Source organism: Salvelinus alpinus, chromosome 34, assembly GCF_045679555.1.
Source record: "Salvelinus alpinus chromosome 34, SLU_Salpinus.1, whole genome shotgun sequence".
NCBI lineage: Eukaryota > Metazoa > Chordata > Actinopteri > Salmoniformes > Salmonidae > Salvelinus > Salvelinus alpinus.
The window spans coordinates 23339191-23358960 of NC_092119.1; the positions used below are offsets into that span (position 1 = coordinate 23339191).

Here is a 19770-nt window from a genome sequence, read left to right on the forward strand (position 1 = left end):
ATATCTGCAGCATTGAAGGTCCCCAAGAACACAGTGGCCTCCTGCCCGGCCAAACTGAGGAATCGAGGTAGAAGGGTCTTGGTCAGGGAGGTGACCAAGAACCCGATGGTCACTCTGACAGAGCTCCAGAGTTCCACTGTGAGATGGGAAAACCTTACAGAAGGACAACCATCTCTGTAGCACTCCACCAATCAGGCCTTTATGGTATAGTGGCCAGACAGAAGCCACTTCTCAGTAAAAGGCACGACAGCCTGCTTGGAGTTTGCCAAAAGGCACCTGAAGACTCTCAGACCATGAGAAACAAGATTCTCTGGTCTGGTGAAACTCAAGATTGAACTTTTTGGCCTGAATGCCAAGCGTCACGTCTGGAGGAAACCTGGCACCATCCCTACGGTGAAGCATGGTGGTGGCTGCATCATGCTGTGGGGATGTTTTTCAGCGGCAGGGACTTGGAAACAAATCAGGATTGAGGGAAAGATGAACAGAGCAAAGTACAGCGAGATGTTGGCTGACAACCTGCTCCAGAGCACTCAGGACCTCAGACTGGGGCGAAGGTTCACTTTCCAACAGGACAACGGCCCTAAGCTCACATTCAAGACAACGCAGGAGTGGCTATGGGATAAGTCTCTGAATGTCCTTGAGTGGCCCAGCCAGAGCACAGACTTGAATCCGATCAAACATCGCTCCCCATCCAACCTGATAGAGCTTAAGAGGATCTGCAGAGAAGAATGGGAGAAACTCCCCAGATACAGGTGTGCCAAGCTTGTAGCGTCACACCCAAGAAGACTCGGGGCTGTAATCGCTGCCAAAGGTGATTCAACAAAGTACTGAGTAAAGGGTCTGAATACTGAAATGTGACCGACCGGCTCAAATCGGTTTTATGCAGCAAAATGTTTAATTGTGTTTTTCACATTACACAGAAGTAGAGACTCAAAGCTACAAAATGGTATATCATACCCTACAGTTGAGGAACAATGGGAAAGTAATTCTGCTTTGAAAGTTGATAAATTTGTAAACTCACTTTTGAGAAAATAGCCTTCTGAATGTTTTGGTACTATGCTGCTGGAGAGTCCTTATACTGCTGGAGAGTCTACACCTATTCAGCATCGTTGACACCCTCTTAAGCTTCAGCCCCACCCATCTCTAAGGATTGATCCGAGTGTTCTGTATGAACAACAGCAGTCAAACACCCAAGTTAACTTGCTAGCTACTTCCAGACAAATGAGTGAACAGCTCACTGAACATCACTCGCCCTAGCAGAGCGGGTTAGGCTGTTATGTTATCAAGAGCATTGGTCACTGCAACTGTGCTGTCAGATTGTCCGGTTGTAAATTCAGAGTGGTTCGCACTCAGAGCGCACACTGGACGCTCTGGCCAGTGAATAGTGTTGATCCGACCTCACAACGGCAGTCAAGCACACAAGTTAACATGCTAACATTGGCTAGCTACAAATGAGAGAACACCACACTCCGACCATTTTACTCGCCCTAGCAGAGCTGGTTAGGCTGTTTTCATGGTATTCAGAGCATTGGTGCCTGTAACTGTGCTGCTGGCAACAATTTAATTACGCTTTTTTGCTGACGACACCGGCCATATTCAACGGGTGTTGAGCGTTCATAAATTCATCACTTATTCTGCGCTCTGGCACACTCAGACGAGAGTGCTCTGAAATCGGAGTAGCTGGCCAGACTGAATTTACAAACGCACCCAAAATGGTTATTTGCATAGTGGAGTCTTTTGTTAAGACATGTAACAGTAACTAACGCACTTTTGTACATTGCGCTATTCCATACAATTTACCTTATTTTAGTCCCCAAAAAACGTAATACTTCCAGGTCAACTGTAAAATGAATACCATTGTAAAGCCCCATTTCTCCCCTTTCCAGCAAAATCAATGACGAGACTTTCATGCTGCCCGTCTCTGCATGATTGACGAAGGCAATGAGCTCTGTCGGGACTTTTTAAAAATGGTGGATGGGGAAGCAAAACCTATTGTGTGCTAGTGAAAGGGGGAGATATGTCGTGTGGGGAAACAGCTTTCTTCACCCGATCTGTCCAACTTATCACATCTAAAATGTAAATAAAACACTATTAAGAGTTTATATAATGTGTCATTACATACCAAGTTGAATGTTTGTGTCGAATTTGAATCAGGTTTTTAGGGCAGCGTTAAAGTTTTCAGAAGTAAACAGGAGCTGTCGCGGCTTTTGAGAGTCATGCAGAGATGACGCAAAAAATTCATGCATTCAGTTGTACAATTGACTAGGTAACCCCCTTACCCCGCCCCTTTCTTATTTTTAATCTGCGGCAGAAGGGCTACCCCTGGTGGAAAGAGACTGTACGGCAAAAAATGAGATGCAAATGCGTGCCGTACGTTACGTAGTGACACGTCACAACGTACCACGCGTCAAAGGGGTCAGTTTTGTCAACACTGAATCGAAACTTAGTTCACACCCCGGATTTTGATGCCAACACAGTCGCTACAGTCCCATTAGGTTTCATTGTAGCCTCGTTTGAATGCTGCGGATGCGCAAATTTGTATGGAATGAGGTTAGTCACCGTTAGCTAGCTAGGTAAACAATGAACCATAATCCCAACTCATGACGTTACTACCCTGCATGAATCTGCAGGTAGCTAACAAACCTGGTTCAATGATAGCTAGCTAACATTAGACTATAGCTAGTCAAGCAAATGTCTCTGAGATACGAATAAGATCATACACGTAACGTTAGCTAGCCAGCCAGCCAGCCAGCCAGCTTATGCTAGCTAGCTAACAGTATACTTTACCTTGAAATGAAACCACTTTGGCAAAATTAGAAACGTGCAATATCTGAAAAATGTAGCTAGCTAAACTATCATACCCGTATACATCATTCATGGATGGACGCGTCTCCTGTCGGGATGCCATGGCTGCCCTTAGTTTGAAGATGTAATCCGGAAACAGGTGTTTTGTCCATCTCCTTTAGCTATCATACTCGAATTCCACGGATTTAAATAAATAAATAAAAAAACAGTCCTCCAGGAAGTGGAGAGCAACACTTATGCAGTTTTACTACACAATCAATTTTGTTTAAAGCCAGGATTACCTAGACATACTGAACAACTCAAATAGACAGAAGCATGCTATATGGCAGACCATTCCAAACTCATCTCTCGGCATGTCCAGCCCACTCATTATCTCAACGAATCACGGCTTGCGTGATGGTTGTCGTCTTTTTCTGTGGCTAAACCAACTAGACTCAAAATTTAACAATTTTATTCGTATTTACAGATGGCATACAAGTTTGTTAATAAGGCACATGAAAGTTCACATGTTCGAGAAGGCATTTCTGCCAAAAAATACATTGTGATTAAAAATAAGTTTACGTTCAAACGGCTCTCCTGTGAATTAGTGACGGGTAACAAATGTGATATTTCAGTTTTTATTTGTAATAAATTTGCTAAAATTACAAAAAACCTGTTTGCTTTGTCAATATGGGGTATTATGTGTAGATTGATAAGGTTGTAATGTAACAAAATGGGTCTGAATACTTATAGCCTATAGTGCTCTTTACCCCTGCGCATCATCATTTGGAAAGAGATGTAGAACGTTTAATAGACAGACTAAGTTAGCAAAACAATTGCTTATAATCATTAGTAAAACGCTCCCATTATTAGGTAAAGTTCACCTACATGAAAATAATGTCAACAAAAACGTAAATAAATCCTAAAATGAATGCAGGCCTATTTAAATAGTTTTGACGGTTATTTTTATTAGCTTAATGAGGAGAATTGCGCTCAGTGTGTGGGTGTGTGGAAAGCGAGGTGAATCTTTACCGATTTGTCTTTGAGCCGCTCCCCCTTGATGAGGAAGTCTGCTGTGGTGGTGGTGTTTGGGTCTGTGGTGCTGCTGTCGCTGTCCGGTGCCCGGCTGACTTTGTAGACGGTGACGCAGCTGAGGCCCCCAGCTCCCAGAGGCAGCCACCCACCGCTGGAGTCATCCCGAGTCATGACCACTGCTCTCACACGCGCATAACTGTCACTGAACAGAGAGAGAGAAAGGGAAAGGCATGATTAGGGTGGGACTGTAACAAGACCATGACATCAACTACCTCTGCATATAGAGAGAACACAGATACTATGACAACACAACCATGTCGCCTCACGGTTACAGGCCTGCCATTGCAGACAGAAAATGGTTAGGCATAATGACCGCAACACGGCCACTGCTTGAACACATGCATGACTCGTCACGAAAGGATATGTCATGGCTGTCCTGTAAGGATCCAAATGTGTCAGATCAGCTTTTCAATAAATAGCTTCAGCCAGACCCGTCTCACCCGCAGAGGGGGAAGGAGGGAACTGGTGGGGGTTGACAGCTCACACCCTGTTGTAAATCAAGGTCAAGAACTTTCAGCCATTTCCCTCTGCAAATTCACACAAGAATGTGCCCTTGTTTCACAGACATTTCCCGCCGAAACCCTAATATGTTCTAAAGCGAATACCGGAACAATATTTCTAACATAAAACGTGGGGAACGGGCAGAGGTTACCTCGGTGTGGTTGTTACTTTGTGATGTCATTAAAAATGTTTTAAAAAAGGAAATACTGTAACTTGAAAAGTATACACACTATGTGTGAAGTGTCCATCTGATGCGTTGTGCATGAAAGTGATTTTGTTAAGAGAGGGACGTGAATTTAGAAACTATAAGAGGAAATGATTTCTATAACTTTGTATAAGTACGTACTCACCGCCCCTGAGGTCAGAGAGCGTGTCAGCCTCATTAACTGCCTCTTTTGAACGAACTGTATAAAACAATGGGTTAAGAATTAACATATCAGATCAGAGAGATGTTGAGTTGCAGCTCACGTCCAAAGTGGTTCGAACTCTGAAATTTCAACAAAAGGTAGAGACAAAGAAGTCACCTCCTGGACAATCCCTGGTACGGCTGATTAGCTGTTCTAAGTAAAGTATCTAGAAAATTGAATTTAAGTGGGACCATTCTACTACTCTTATCAAATCACTGTAGTACGCTACTCTCATCACCCTAATGGGAACCACCATCTTCACAGAGGCAACTTCAGGAGCGAATGGAAGGGAAATCAACTCTGTAGTTCTGTTCAGGACTACACGACAAGTCACCGGATACCGGACGACGGCAGAGGAGAGCAACAGTAGAAGACGGGTGGGAACCCCTTTTGGACAATCAGAGTCTGACACGTGTGCCGCAAAAAGGCACAACTCCCTTTCCAAGGAGGCCTGGTTACGACAGAAATACACTAAGACATTTACACGTAAATACATTAATTGATTTCTTACTCCAAACGGGCGGCGGTTCGTGTGCAAAGTATATGATTACTGTGAGAGTAGTTTCTAAACGTACCAAAGTATTATATCTCTATCCCTCTCTCTCTGTGTATGTTTATCCTGTGTTACCATTTAGTTAGCTAGTAAATAAATACTTAAACCAATTTGTGTAGTACTGAATCATAAGTAAGGCTGGGGTTTTTGCAGATGCAGGAGGTTACGACTGTTCAGAATGACAATATGATACAAGGTTATGATTAATAAGTTGACTGTTTATAGATGTGATAGGTTAAGACCTTTAGAGTTTAATTCGGGAGATGGTAACTCTTTAAAGAACCGCTCTCATCGTGCATCAATTCCTAATGAGTTAATTGTTACATGATTAATTTAAAATTGGATAACAATTAAACAAAGTAAAAAAATAAATAAATAAACAGTCTTTTTATTGGAATTTAACAATTTTCACCCATATTAAGAGATACAACAACAGAGACGAAACAAACAAAAAAACAGCACTCACTTACACATACCGGCGCATATATATATGTATATGTATATGTATATATATATATATATATATATACACATATACATACACATACATAAATACATACACACCATTTTCCTCTCCCCTATTCTCTCACCCCATCCCCATCATTGCATCTCTCAATACATACATTTTAAACAAACTTACAAACAGAAATTAAACAAAAAAGCTCAGTTTAAACTAAGAAGTTAGGTTCGACACATGGAACGTACAGTGTAATTCTGAAATACATAGATCACCACCATTCTAAGAGAATCCTTGCAGCATAATAGCTGATACCTCAGGTTCTAGGTAATTTAGATAGGGTTCCCATACTTTGTAGAACTGATCTGTTTTAGAATGCAATGTACATGTCAAATATTCCAGAGGCACCCATTCAAATAGTGTCTTATTCCAACCTTTAATAGAAGGAACCTTATCACCAATCCACTGTAAAATTATGTTTTTCCTCGCTGCAAAGGTAAGGATGTTGTAAAGCCTCCTCTTACCCACAGAAGTAACATGCCTACTAGGGAGACCCAACAGTAAAGAAACTGGGTCCAATTCTAGATCAACCCCTAGGATCTTTTCAATTTCTTTCAGAACACCAGACCAGTATCTTTGTATTTTGGTACATGACCATAAACAATGTGTTAGGGTGCCTGTATCAGTTTTACATTTAAGACACTGAGGAGAAGAGGAAGAGGGGCTAAATGCATGTCTGCGATTTGGGGATATATGCAATCTGTGTATTATTCTTAATTGAATTGCTCTAGTACGATTACATATAGATATTGTTTTTGCATATCTCCAAATGTCCCCCCACATCTCTTCGTCAATAGTAACAGACAATTCTTTCTCCCACACTTGTTTCACCCTCTGTGTGTCGACAGCAGAAAAGGACCTTAAAGCATCATAAAACAGACTTAGACATTTTCCTTTGTGGGAAATTTTTATTTTTATTTCAATGACAGACATATCCGGGTTACCAATTAAGGTGGTGCTCTTCACAATATAATGTCTTACTTGTAGGAAGCGGAAAAAATCCTGCTTTGGGAGTCGATATTTCTCCACCATCTGCTCAAATGACAATAAAATCTTATCAGCAAATAATTAATTTAGTCTGCGTATGCCCATATTAAGCCAAAAGTTAAAGCCAGCATCCAGCAATCCTGGACCAAAATCTGGGTTGTTAAGAATTGGGGTAAGAGCAGAGGTTAGTTTGGACCTTCCCAGGAAGCGCTGAACTGACCTCCATACTTTGAGTGTGTTAAGTGTAATAGTATTATTGCAGTGATCTTCTACAGACTTGAAACTTCTGAAAAATAAAAGATCCTGTAAGGGGTATTTTGAAAGAGAAGTCTCAATGTCTAACCAAATAGAGGAGTCATCGTTTGTGATCCAATCAGAAATATAACATAGGTGGGCACACCACTGATAGAACCTGATATTGGGCCGATCCAAGCCCCCCATAGAACTTGGCAGCTGCAATATTGCCATCTTAAGTCTTGGCTTGCGTTTACTCCATATAAAGGAACTTAGCCATCCATTTACATCCTTTATTACCTTATTGGAGAGTAATACTGGGATCATTTGGATTGGGTAAAATAGTCTAGGTAAAATGTTCATTTTCAAGAGGGATATTCTACCCAACCAAGAAATCGGGAGAGAGTTCCAGCGCCCCAGATCCTGTCTTATTGTATCAAACAAGGGAACAAAATTGGCTTTGTACATTTGCTGGAATGTAGGAGTTACAAATATACCCAGATACTTAAAACCTGAGGGAGACCATTTAAAAGGGAAGGGGGGAGAAGTATTAGGTACAGAGTGAAGGTTACCAAGTGGCATAGCCTCTGATTTAGTTAAGTTAATCTTGTAGCCTGAGAATTCGCTGAATAATTCAATAATATTAATAAGAGATGTAGTTGAAGTCTCGGGACTAGAGATGAATATCAGGACATCATCAGCATACAAGCTCATTTTATGGTGAACATCACCAATGAGCAGCCCCTGTATAGCAGCCGTTACCCTGATGGCCTCGGCCAATGGTTCCATAACGAGTGCAAATAGGAGAGGGGACAAAGGACAGCCCTGTCTGGTACCTCTGTATATAGAGAAGCTATTTGACCTTAGCCCATTAGTAAGGACAGCAGCCTGAGGATCATCATATAAAACCAAGACCAAATTTATTTAGAGCAAAGAATAGGTAAGACCACTCCACCCGATCAAATGCTTTCTCAGCATCTAGGGAGAGCACAAGACCATCCCTAGCACTTTGTTGGTAGGCTTGAATTACATTAAGAAGCCGCCTGACATTGTTGCATGACTTACGGCCCTTAATGAAGCCAGTTTGGTCTCCTTTCACAATTAGTGGCAGTGAGTCCTCTAATCTTGTGGCTAGAATTTTAGAAAGCAATTTTCTATCCACATTCAGAAGGGAAATTGGTCTGTACGAGGAACAAGACTCTGGACATTTTCCCTTTTTGAGAATAAGTGATATGTTGGCTTCCCTCAGCGTTTGAGGGAGCTGGTCATTTGAAAATGAGTGGTTAAACATATCACGCAATGGCTCAAGGATCAGGCCATGGAACTCTTTATAGAACTCACAACAAAACCCGTCTGGTCCTGGGGCCTTACCATTTTGCAGATTCTTAATTGCGAACATTATCTCTTCCTCGGTAATAGGGGCATTAAGGAGAGACCTCTGTTCTTCGGAGATAGTAGGGAGCTCAATCTTAGAAAAGAAGTTCTTCATTAATTTGGGTGCATCATTTGGCATAAAGATTTGCATAAAATTTCTTAAATGAGTCATTTATCAATTTATTTTCATATAAATGATTGCCATCAGAATCAGTAATAGTAGCAATTGACTGAGTCAGCTCTCTTTTTAGCTAGGTGTGCCAAGTACTTTCCTGGCTTATCGCCATGTTCATATAGCTTTTGCCTGACAAATCTCATTTTCTTTTCAGCGTCCTGTGTTAGGAGAGAGTCCAACGTTCATCTAAGAACTGATATTTCCTTTAATAGGGCAGGAGTGGGAGTTTTAATATAGTCCTTCTCTTTAGTTCCTAATTCACCCTCTAACGCTTTTTGCTTTTCACGCTTTTTCTGCCTCTTAGTGGCTGTGTATGACATAATCGGACCCCTGGCGTACGCTTTACAGGTTTCCCAAAGGAGCGAGGGGTTATCTGTTGATTGAGAGTTAATAGAGAAAAATGCTTTAAAATCTGTAATAAAATATGATGTGAATGTCTGGTCTTTAAGGATGGTTGTATTCAACCTCCAATGTCTTGACAGATTGAATGCCCCGTTGAGTTTTATGTCCAGGATCACCTCTGCATGATCAGATATGACTATGCTTCCTATCCTAGCGGATAAAACAGACTGCAAAGACGTCCTGGGCATAAAAGAGTAATCTATTCTAGTCTGACATCCATTTACATTTTACATTTAAGTCATTTAGCAGACGCTCTTATCCAGAGCGACTTACAAATTGGAAAGTTCATACATATTCATCCTGGTCCCCCCGTGGGGAATGAACCCACAACCCTGGCGTTGCAAGCGCCATGCTCTACCAACTGAGCCACAAAGTGCTAGGGATGGTCTTACATCCATGAGGTGCAGAGAAAAAAGTGAACTCTCTGTTGGAGTGCTGAAAAGTTCTTCAAACATCAGCATACCCCAGATCATCACAAATAGCTTTAAGTGACTTAGCTCGAGGAGAGAGTGGAGCTATACCGCTGGGAAACTTATCAATAAGGGGGTTCAACAAACAATTAAAATCTCCTCCAACCACTGCAGTGTCTGAGTTTAATTCTGAAAAGTCTAGAAATACCTTAGTGAGGAAATCAGGGGGGTGGGCAGGGGGGAAGTAAATATTCATTATGGAGATGTTCTGCCCTTGTAAAGTACCATTAATTATAACAAAGCGACCAAATTTATCTTTCACACAATTCAAGACCTTAAGTGGTAAGTTATTTTTCACAAGAATTGCTACACCTCTACTTCTGGATATAAATGATGAGAAAAACACTTGACCAAACCCCCATTGTTGTAATTTCAGATGCTCCTTATCATCCAAATGAGTTTCTTGCAACAGGGCAATATCAATATTAAATTTTTTCAAAGAAGACAGTACCTTCTTCCTTTTAATGGGGTTATGGCTCCCTCTAATGTTCCATGTACATACACGCAGTCTGTTACCTGCCATTGCACTTTGACCATTCAATATCCAGACTGAATCCTACTGTAGAAGTGGGGTGGTACCTTTTTCCATGTGTTGAACTCTCTTCTATCTCACCGAGCATAAACAAACGATACGAACCCTAAACTCGAACTATATTAAACCCAAAAATTAAACATGTAAAGATCCAAAAGGGGGTTTTCCCACTAGCTAACATGCAGGGGATTTCAACTTTCCAATGTAGACTCTTAAGTCTGCATTGCCACTCAATAGCCTCATCCTTTATATATATGGAAATGAAAATCAATAGGAGATTGAGGCTCTTCCACCTAAAACTAAGCCTGGGCACCAATATAGATTCACCCATATCTCAGCCTGAGCTCAGCCTGGGCTACAGTTACTTTAGCAAGAAAAATAATAAAAATACGAATATTACTGAACCGGAGCACGTGAGAACTCACACCACTGTTTCATGATCAGATTCAAATAAAATAAAAACGTTTACAATGCTGCGGAGGTGCAGCTTAAAGTTATTTACCCGAGAGAGTCAATAAACGCAGCAGCCTCTTCAGGTGTGTAGAGTTTCTTAGGCGATCCGTTGACCATAATCTTCAATGTGGCCGGGTACAGCGGGTGGCGCAGTGGTCTAGGGCACTGCATCGCAGTGCTAGCTGCGCCACCAGAGTCTCTGGGTTCGCGCCCAGGCTGGGCTGGGTTCGCGCCCAGGCTCTGTCGCAGCCGGCCGCAACCGGGAGATCCGTGGGGCGACGCACAATTGGCATAGCGTCGTCCGGGTTAGGGAGGGTTTGGCCGGTAGGGATATCCTTGTCTCACTCAGTATGTATAAAAAAAAAAAAAAAAAATAAAAAAAATAAATATGTAATAAAATGTATGCACTCTACTGTAAGTCGCTCTGGATAAGAGCGTCTGCTAAATGACTGTAATGTAATGTAATGTACAGCAGTGCGTAGTCCATCTTCAGTCTCTTGAGTCGAGCCTTCGCCTCATCAAACCCTTTGCGTCTTCGTACAACCGCTGTGGAATAATCATTGAAGAATGAGACCTTTGGACCTTTACGTTGACTACCGTCAGAGCCGATGTTTCTAGCCGCATCCATGACGCGCTGCTTGTCGGTGAAGTTGTGCAACTTTATAACCACTGGCCGTGGGCGCTGGTTGGGACCGGGTATCGGTGCTTGAGAGCGATGGGCTCTGTCCAGCTTCACACGACCAGCCTTAGTGTCCATTTGTAGGTAGTCAGGGATCCATTCCTCTAAAGAATTTACTGAACATGTCCCTTCAGAATTTTCCGGGAGTCCCACAACACGAATATTGCATCTGCGTCCTCGATTAAGTCAATGTGCTCCGCCATTTCGCGCACCTGTTTCTCAAGTGCTTTTATCTTAGTGTCCATAGATGTAGTTGAAGCTTCCACTGTAGCAATTCTTCCTTCCTCCTCATCAACACGTTTGACAAACCTCTGTAGTTCAGCTGAATGGCCTGCTATTGCTTCCAAGACCGTTCTTATCTTAACATCGATCACTTTAGTAATGTTATCCGTCATCTTTTGAATCACCAGGTCCATTGTGCCTGAATCCGCAATGGTGTTAGCTTCGCTAACGTAAGCTAGCTCCTCCTGCACATCTACAGGGATGGTGGTTTTGGTCGAGTTCTTAGTAGATCTGTTGGGCATGTTGTCGGAGATTTTTGAGAAATAGCCGTCAAGACTCATTGTAGGATAACTTATTTAGCCAATTCTACCACTTTTTCAAGCTAGGAGATTAATGAAAAAATATAAATTTACGAATGCCACGGGAGCTCGCTGAAACAAAGTGTTCTCTCTACGGCGCCATTTTGTCCCCCCCAATTAAACATAGTTAGTTGATTAGATAAATAACAGTCATCAGATTAATGAAAGTAAATTCACAACACACACCATAACCAACCGTAATGTGACACTCACAAATGTCAGTAAGAGTGAGAGAAATAGAGAGGACAACAGAAAGAAAATTGGGGGTGTAAGAGAAACAGTCATTAGAAATGACAGGTCATAAAATACAAATGACAGGAGGGCCTGAGAACCCAACACATCCCAAAAAACCTAGAACAATTGTTTACAACCTCCATATCCCATTGGATTTCATGAGATGTCACTGACCGATGTAGGGCCCTATAAAATCAGTATTATTTTTGGGCCCGATTCCGCTTTTCCCCCAAATTTCGTTTTCTCCGTTTTGTTTTTCCAGGTTTCTAGTTCAGGTTAACTCTCAAAATCACGTGGTTTGGTCATCACGACCAAACCGGCTCAGAGCATGCATCCAAGCTCGCATGTGGATTTTGTCTAACCCCACTAGACACGTTCATGACACACAGGTTAAAATACCAAAACCAACTGTGAAACAAATATACTGAACAAAAATATAAATGCAACATGTTTCATGAGCTGAAATAGAAGAGCCCAGAAATGTTGCACAAGCACAAAAAGCTTACATCCAAGTTAGTGAGCATTTCTCCTTTGCCAAGATACTCCATCCACCTGACAGGTGTGGCATATCAAGAAGCTGATTAAACCGCATGATAATTACACAGGTTCACATTGTGCTGGGAACAAAAGACCATTCTAAAATGTTCTGTTTTGTCACAACACAATGCCACAGATTTCTCAAGTTGAGGGAGCATTCAATTGGCATACTGACTGCAGGAATGTCCAGTAGAGCGGTTCCCAGAGAATTGAATGTTAATTTCTCTACCATAAGCAGCCTCCAACAAAATTTGAGAATTTAAGTACACTCCTGTTCAGAAGTTTTAGAACACCTACTCATTCAAGGGTTTTTCTTAATTTTTACTATTTTCTAAATTGTAGAATAATAGTGAAGACATTAAAACTATGATGTGCAGAAGTGCAATCGCAAAAAAAGCATTCGCTGTGATAAAACTGGCTCTCATGAGTACCGCCACAGGACAGAAAGACTCTTCAAAGCCGCCACTCTTTGATGACAGCTTTCAACACGCTTGGCATGCTCTCAACCAGCTTCACCTGGAATGCTTTTTCAACAGTCTTGAAGGAGTTCCCACATATGCTGAGCACTTGGTGGCTGACTTTCCTTCACTCGGTGGTCCAACTCATCCCAAACCATCTCAATTTGGTTGAGGGATTGTGGAAGCCAGGTCATCTGATGCAGACCTCCATCACTCTCCTTCTTGGTCAAATAGCCCTTACACAGCCTGGAGGTGTGTTGGGTCATTGTCCTGTTGAACAACAAATGATAGTCCCACTAAAAGCAAACCAATGGAATGGAATGCTGTGGTAGCTATGCTGGTTAAGTGTGCCTTGAATTCTAAATAAATCAGTGTCACCAGCAAAGCCCCCTCACACCTCCATGCTACGGTGGGATATACACAAGCGGAGATCATCTGTTCAGCCACACCGCGTCTCACAAAAACACAGCGGTTGGAACCAAAAATCTCAAATTTGGACTCCAGAACAAAAATGCCAGATTGACACAGGTCTAATGTCCATTTCTCGTGTTTCTTGGCCCAAGCAAGTCTCTTCTTCTTATTATTGATGTCCTTTAGTAGTGGTTTCTTTGCAGAAATTCGACCATTAAGGCCTGATTCACATCTCCTCTGAACAGTTGTTGAGATGTGTCTGTTACTTAAACGTGAAGCATTTATTTGGGCTGCAATTTCTGAGGCTGGTGACTCTAATGAACTTATCCTCTGCAGCAGAGGTAACTCTGGGTCTTCCTTTCCTGTGGTGGTCCTCATGAGAGCCAGTTTCATCATAGCACTTGGTTTTTGCAACTGCACTTGAAGAAACGTTCAAAGTTCTTGAAAATGTTCCAGATTGACTGACCTTCATGTCCTAAAGAAATGGACTGTTGTTTAACTTTGCTTATTTGAGCTGTTCTTGCCATAATATGAACTTGATATTTTACCAAATAGGGCTATCTTCTGTATACCACCCCTACCTTGTCACAACACAATAAGAAGGAAAGAAATTCCACAAATTAACTTTTAACAAGCCACACCTGTTAATTGAAATGCATTCCAGGTACCTCATGAAGCTGGTTGAGAGAATGCCAAGAGTGTACAAAGCTGTCATCAAGGCAAAGGCTGGCTATTTGAATTCTCAAATATATTTAGATTTGTTTAACACTTTTTTGGTTACTACATGATTCCATGTGTGTTATTTCATAGTTTAATGTCTTCACTGTTATTCTACAATGTAGAAAGCAGTAAAAAGAAAAGAAAAACCCTTGAATGAGTAGGTGTTTAAAACTTTTGACAAGTAATGTATGTCCAACCAGCCTCACAACCGCAGACCATGTGTAACCACGCCAGCACAGGACCTCCACATCAGGCTTCTTCAACTGCGGAATCGTCTCAGACCAGCCACCCGGACAGCAGGTGAAACTGTGGGTTTGCACAACCTAAGAATTTCTGAACAAACTGTCAGATGGTAGACAGTATGTGGCGCTGCATGAGGCAAATGGTGGTCACACCAGATACTGACTGGTTTGCTGATACACACCTCTATTTTTAATTATTATTAAAAAAAAATTTTTTAAGGTATCTGTGACCAACAGATGCATATCTGTATTCCCAGTCGTGAAATTCATTGATTAGGGCCTAATGAATTTACTTAAATTTACCGATTTCCTTACAGTTCATATAACTCAGTAAAATCTTTGAAATTGTTCAGTGTATATTAATTTGGGGACAGGTCGAAAGCACATGAAAAATTCATGGACATTTTGCTAACTTGCTGTTGCTATCCAATTTGTCCTGAGAGATAAACATTGGGTTGTTATTTTACCTGAGATACATATGGTCCTTTTTCCCCCCTGGATCTTTGTAGAATTATGACCCATTTTGAGTCACACAAAATAATTTTTGAATTCTCTATGCCGACAATTAATCCACAGATAAGGGAAACCTAGTTAGATTTGTATTATTAATCTCTCCTTGTTTATTCTTCTTCTATGGGTTTTATAAAGAGGTTGGCAACCAACTTTAAGGTGCCGCCACCAACTGGATTGGAGTGTGGACCTCGTCCATCTTTCAATCACCCACATGGGTTAGTATGCTCCTAAAAACTAATGAATAGACCAGAGAGGCAGGACTTTCAGTGTATCAAGCATCAAAAATAGAATCAAGTTCTATTTTAGCGCCTGGCTACGCAGACGCCGTTTTCGAGCGAGAGCAGTTAGGATGAAATGATTGAATAACATGCATGTGTACATATATTTTGCAACGATCGCAATGGGGGTGGTTTGGGCAGCATGTTATGATAATCTTGGGCAAACTAATGTATTTTTTAAGTTCAACACATTTAGTTGAGGTCCTACTAAAATTCAATACAATTATGATTATTGTTGAATACCGTTGAAGCAAGCACCAGTTAGCCTGGAGCTAGCATCGTGCTAGGCCCATCTCCCGGCTAGCTGAAGAGGTCCATCAGCCACTTCTTGGGCTACAATACCTATTTTGCCAATTGGCCTGGACCCCTTTAACTGCCGACACGGAGCCCCACCAATCCATCATGAATGGTCTGCCGACGTAATCCGCCCGAGGGGGTTTGAACAGACTCATCTGTCACGACATCCCCCTAAGGCCCTTCTGCTAGCACCGGCACGCTAGCTGTCTGAATCGCCGTGTCTCCAGGTCGCCTAGCTACTCACTGGACCCTATGACCACTCGGCTACACATGCCTCTCCCTAATGTCATTTTGCCTTGTCCATTGCTGTTTTGGTTAGTGATTATTGTCTTATTTCACTGTAGAGACTCCAGCCCTGCTCAATATGCCGTAGCTAGCCCTTTTGTTCCACCTACCACACATGCGGTGACGGCACCTGGCTTAAATGTTGCCTCTAGAGACAAAAACGCTCTCATTGTCACTCAATGCCTAGGTTTACCTCCACTGTATTCACATCCTACCATACCCATGCCTGTACATTATGCCTTGAATCTATTCTTCCGCGCCTAGAAACCTGTTCCTTTTACTCTCTGTTCCTTATGCACTAGACGACCACTTCTTATAGCCTTTAGCCGTACCCTTAACCTAATCCTCTTCTGTTCCATTGGTGATGTAGAGGTTAACACAGGCCCTGCAGGGCCTAGCTCCACTCCCATTCTCCAGGCGCTCTCATTTGTTGACTTCTGTAACTGTAAAAGCCTTGGTTTCATGCAAGTTAACATTAGAATCCTCCTCCCTAAGTTTGTTTTATTCACTGCTTTAGCACACTCTGCCAACCCAGATGTCCTAGCCGTGTCTGAATCCTGGCTTAGGAAGAACAGAGCAAAAAAAACAGAAATTTCCATCACTAACTATAAAATTTTCCGACAACATAGAACTGCCAAAGGTGGCAGAGTTGCAATCTACTGCAGAGATAGCCTGCAGAGTTCTGTCATACTATCCAGGTCTGTGCCCAAACAATTCGAGCTTCTAATTTAAAAAAAATCACCATTCCAGAAACAAGTCTCTCACCGTTGCCGCAAGTTATAGACCACCTTCAGTCCCCAGCTGCGTCCTGGACACCATTTGTGAACTGATTGTCCCCCATCTATCTTCAGAGCTCGTACTGTTAGGTGACCTAAACTGGGACACGCTTAACACCCCAGCCACCCTACAATCTAAGATAGATGCCCTCAATCTCAATCTTATCTAGGAACCTACCAGGTACAACCCTAAATCCGTAACCATGGGCACCCTCTTAGATATCATCCTGACCAACTTGCCCTCTAAATACACCTCTGATGTCTTCAACCACGTTCTCAGCGATCATTGCCTGCGTGCGTAATGGGTCCGCGGTCAAACGACCACCTCTCATCACAGTCAAAAGCTCCCTAAAACACTTCAGTCAGTTAGATTTCCTAAGGCTAGCTTTTTCAAACATAAATTTGTATCCTGTAGCATTAATTCCCAAAAGTTTTGGGACACTAAATTCCATGGAGAACAAGAGCACTTCCTCCCAGCTGCCCACTGCACTGAGGATAGGAAACATTGTCACCACCGATAAATCTACGACAATTTTTCTACGGCTGGCCATGCTTTCCACCTGGCTACCCCTACCCAGGGCAACATCTCAGCACCCCCTGTAGCAACTTGCCCAAGCCCCCCGCTTCTCCTTCACCCAAATCCAGACAGCTGATATCCTGAAAGAGTTAAAAAATCTGGATCCCTACAAATCAACTGGGCTAGACAATCTGGACCCTCTCTTTCTAAAATTATCTGCCGAAATTGTTGCAACCCCTATTACTAGCCTGTTCAACCTCTCTTTCGTATTGTCTGAGATCCCCAAAGATTAGAAAGCTGCCGCGGTCATCCCCTTCTTCAAAGGGGGAGACACTCTAGACCCAAACTGTTATAGACCTATATCCATCCTGCCCTGCCTTTCTAAAATCTTCGAAAGTCAAGTTAAACAGATCACCGACCATTTCGAATCCCACCATACCTTCTCCACTATGCAATCTGGTTTCCGAGCTGGTGATGTGCGCACCTCAGCCATGCTCAAGGTCCTAAACGATATCATAACCGCCATTGATAAAAGACCGTACTGTGCAGCCATCTTCATCGACATGGCAAAGGCTTTCGACTATGTCAATCACCACATTCTTATCGGCAGACTCAATAGCCTTGGCTTCTCAAATGACTGCCTCACCAACTACTTCTCTAATAGAGTTCAGTGAGTCAAATCGGAGGGTCTGTTGTCCAGACCTCTGGCAGTCTCTATGGTGGTGCCACAGGGTTCAATTCTCGGGCCGACTCCTTTCTCTGTATATATCAATGACGTCGCTCTTGCTGCTGGTGATTCTCTGATCCACCTCTACGCAGACGACACCATTCTTTATACGTCTGGCCCTTCTTTGAACACTGTGGTAACAAACCTCCAAACGAGCTTCAATGCTATACAACTCTCCTTTCGTGGCCTCCAACTGCTCTTAAATGCAAGTAAAACTAAGTGCATGCTCTTCAACCGATTGCTGCCCGCACCCTCCCGCCCGACTACCATCACTACTCTGGACGGTTCTGACTTAGAATATGTGGACAACTACAAATACCTAGGTGTCTGGTTAGAGTGTAAACTCTCCTTCCAGACTAACATTAAGCATCTCCAATCCAAAATTAAATCTAGAACCGGCTTCCTATTTCGCAACAAAGCATCCTTCACTCATGCTGCCAAACATACTATTATCCTACCGATCCTTGACTTCGGCAAAGTAATTTACAAAATAGCCTCCAACACTCTACTCAGCAAATTGGATGTAGTCTATCACAGTGCCATCCGTTTTGTTTCTAAAGCCCCATATACTACCCACAACTGCCACCTGTATGCTCTCGTTGGCTGGCCCGCACTACATATTCGCCGCCAAACCCACTGGCTCCAGGTCATCTATAAGTCTATGCTTGGTAAAGCCCCGCCTTATCTCAGCTCAATGGTCACCATAGCAACACCCACCGGTAGCACACGCTCCAGCAGGTATATTTCACTGGTCATTCCCAAAGCCAACACTTCCTTTGGTTGCCTTTCCTTCCAGTTCTCTGCTGCCAATGACTGGAACGAACTGCAAAAATCACTGAAGCTGGAGTCTCATATCTCCCTCACTAACTTTAAGCATCAGCTGTCAGAGAAGCTTACCGATCACTGTACATAGCCAAACTGTAAACAGCACACCCAACTACCTCACCCCCATATTATTACCTACCCTCTTGCACCCCAGTATCTCTACTTGCACATTATCATCTGCACATCCATCAATCCAGTGTTAATGCTAAAATGTAATTATTTCGCCTCTATAGCCTATTTATTGCCAACCTCCCTACATTTGCACACACTACACATAGATTTGTTCTATTGTGTTATTGGCTGTACGTTTGTTTATGTAACTCTGTTGTTTGATTTTGTCGCACTGCTTTGCTTTATCTTGGCCAGGTCGCAGTTGTAAATGAGAACTTGTTCTTAACTGGCCTACCTTGTTAAGTAAAGGTGAAAAAAAAAAAAGAAACATGTCTGGATTCCATGATTCCATCAGCGTTCTCCACAACGCAGATTTTATTGGGCCGTACGTGATGATTTAGACTGGACATATCCTACTGGTTAAGAGTTGAACAATGATAATAGCCAAGGACACTCAACCACAACAAATAGGTATAGAAGCCTGGACAGACGCATAAAAGTAGAACCTGTTTTTTTAAAGGCCTATGGGTTTAAGAGTTTGTAAAGATACCAACACCTATGCCCAATCCCAGGTTACCATAAACTAAAATACACCATGGATATAACTAAGTAGTGACACAAAAGCACAAACATATGACAGAGCCAGAAAGTCTGTGTGTACGGTCAGTAAGTGCATATGATGTCTCCTGCTTCTTGGAGACCAAACAAATCAAATGTTATCGGTCACATGCACCGAATACAACAGGTACAACCTTACAGAGAAATGCTAACTTACAACCCTTAACACTTTTTTTTTTTTACCGCATTATTGGTTAAGTAAAAAATTTAAATAACAAAGAGCGCAGCAGTAAAATAACAATAGCGAGGCTATATACAGGGGGTACCGGTACAGAGTCAATGTGTGGGAGCACCGGTTAGTCGAAGTAATATGTACATGTAGGTAGAGTTAGAGATTTAAAAAAAAAAGTGAGTAGCAGCAGCGTAAAGGGGGGGGGGGGACACAAAGCAAATAATCTGGGTAGCCATTTGATTAGCTGTTCAGCAATCTTTTGGTTTGGGGGTAGAAGCTGTATATAAGAAGCTGCCTTTTGGACC

At 42.3% G+C, this 19770-nt stretch overlaps 1 protein-coding gene across 2 annotated transcripts in view; it reads right to left on the reverse strand.

Annotated features, from left to right (window-relative positions):
* LOC139563845 (sprouty-related, EVH1 domain-containing protein 1-like) overlaps positions 1–19770 on the reverse strand; it is a 92407-nt gene that overhangs the window by 39330 nt on the left and 33307 nt on the right. For both annotated transcript variants that reach the window (XM_071382788.1, XM_071382787.1), the window contains one exon: positions 3817–4021. In XM_071382788.1, the coding sequence (XP_071238889.1) occupies positions 3817–4021 (205 nt within the window). The remainder of the gene's footprint in view (positions 1–3816; positions 4022–19770) is intronic.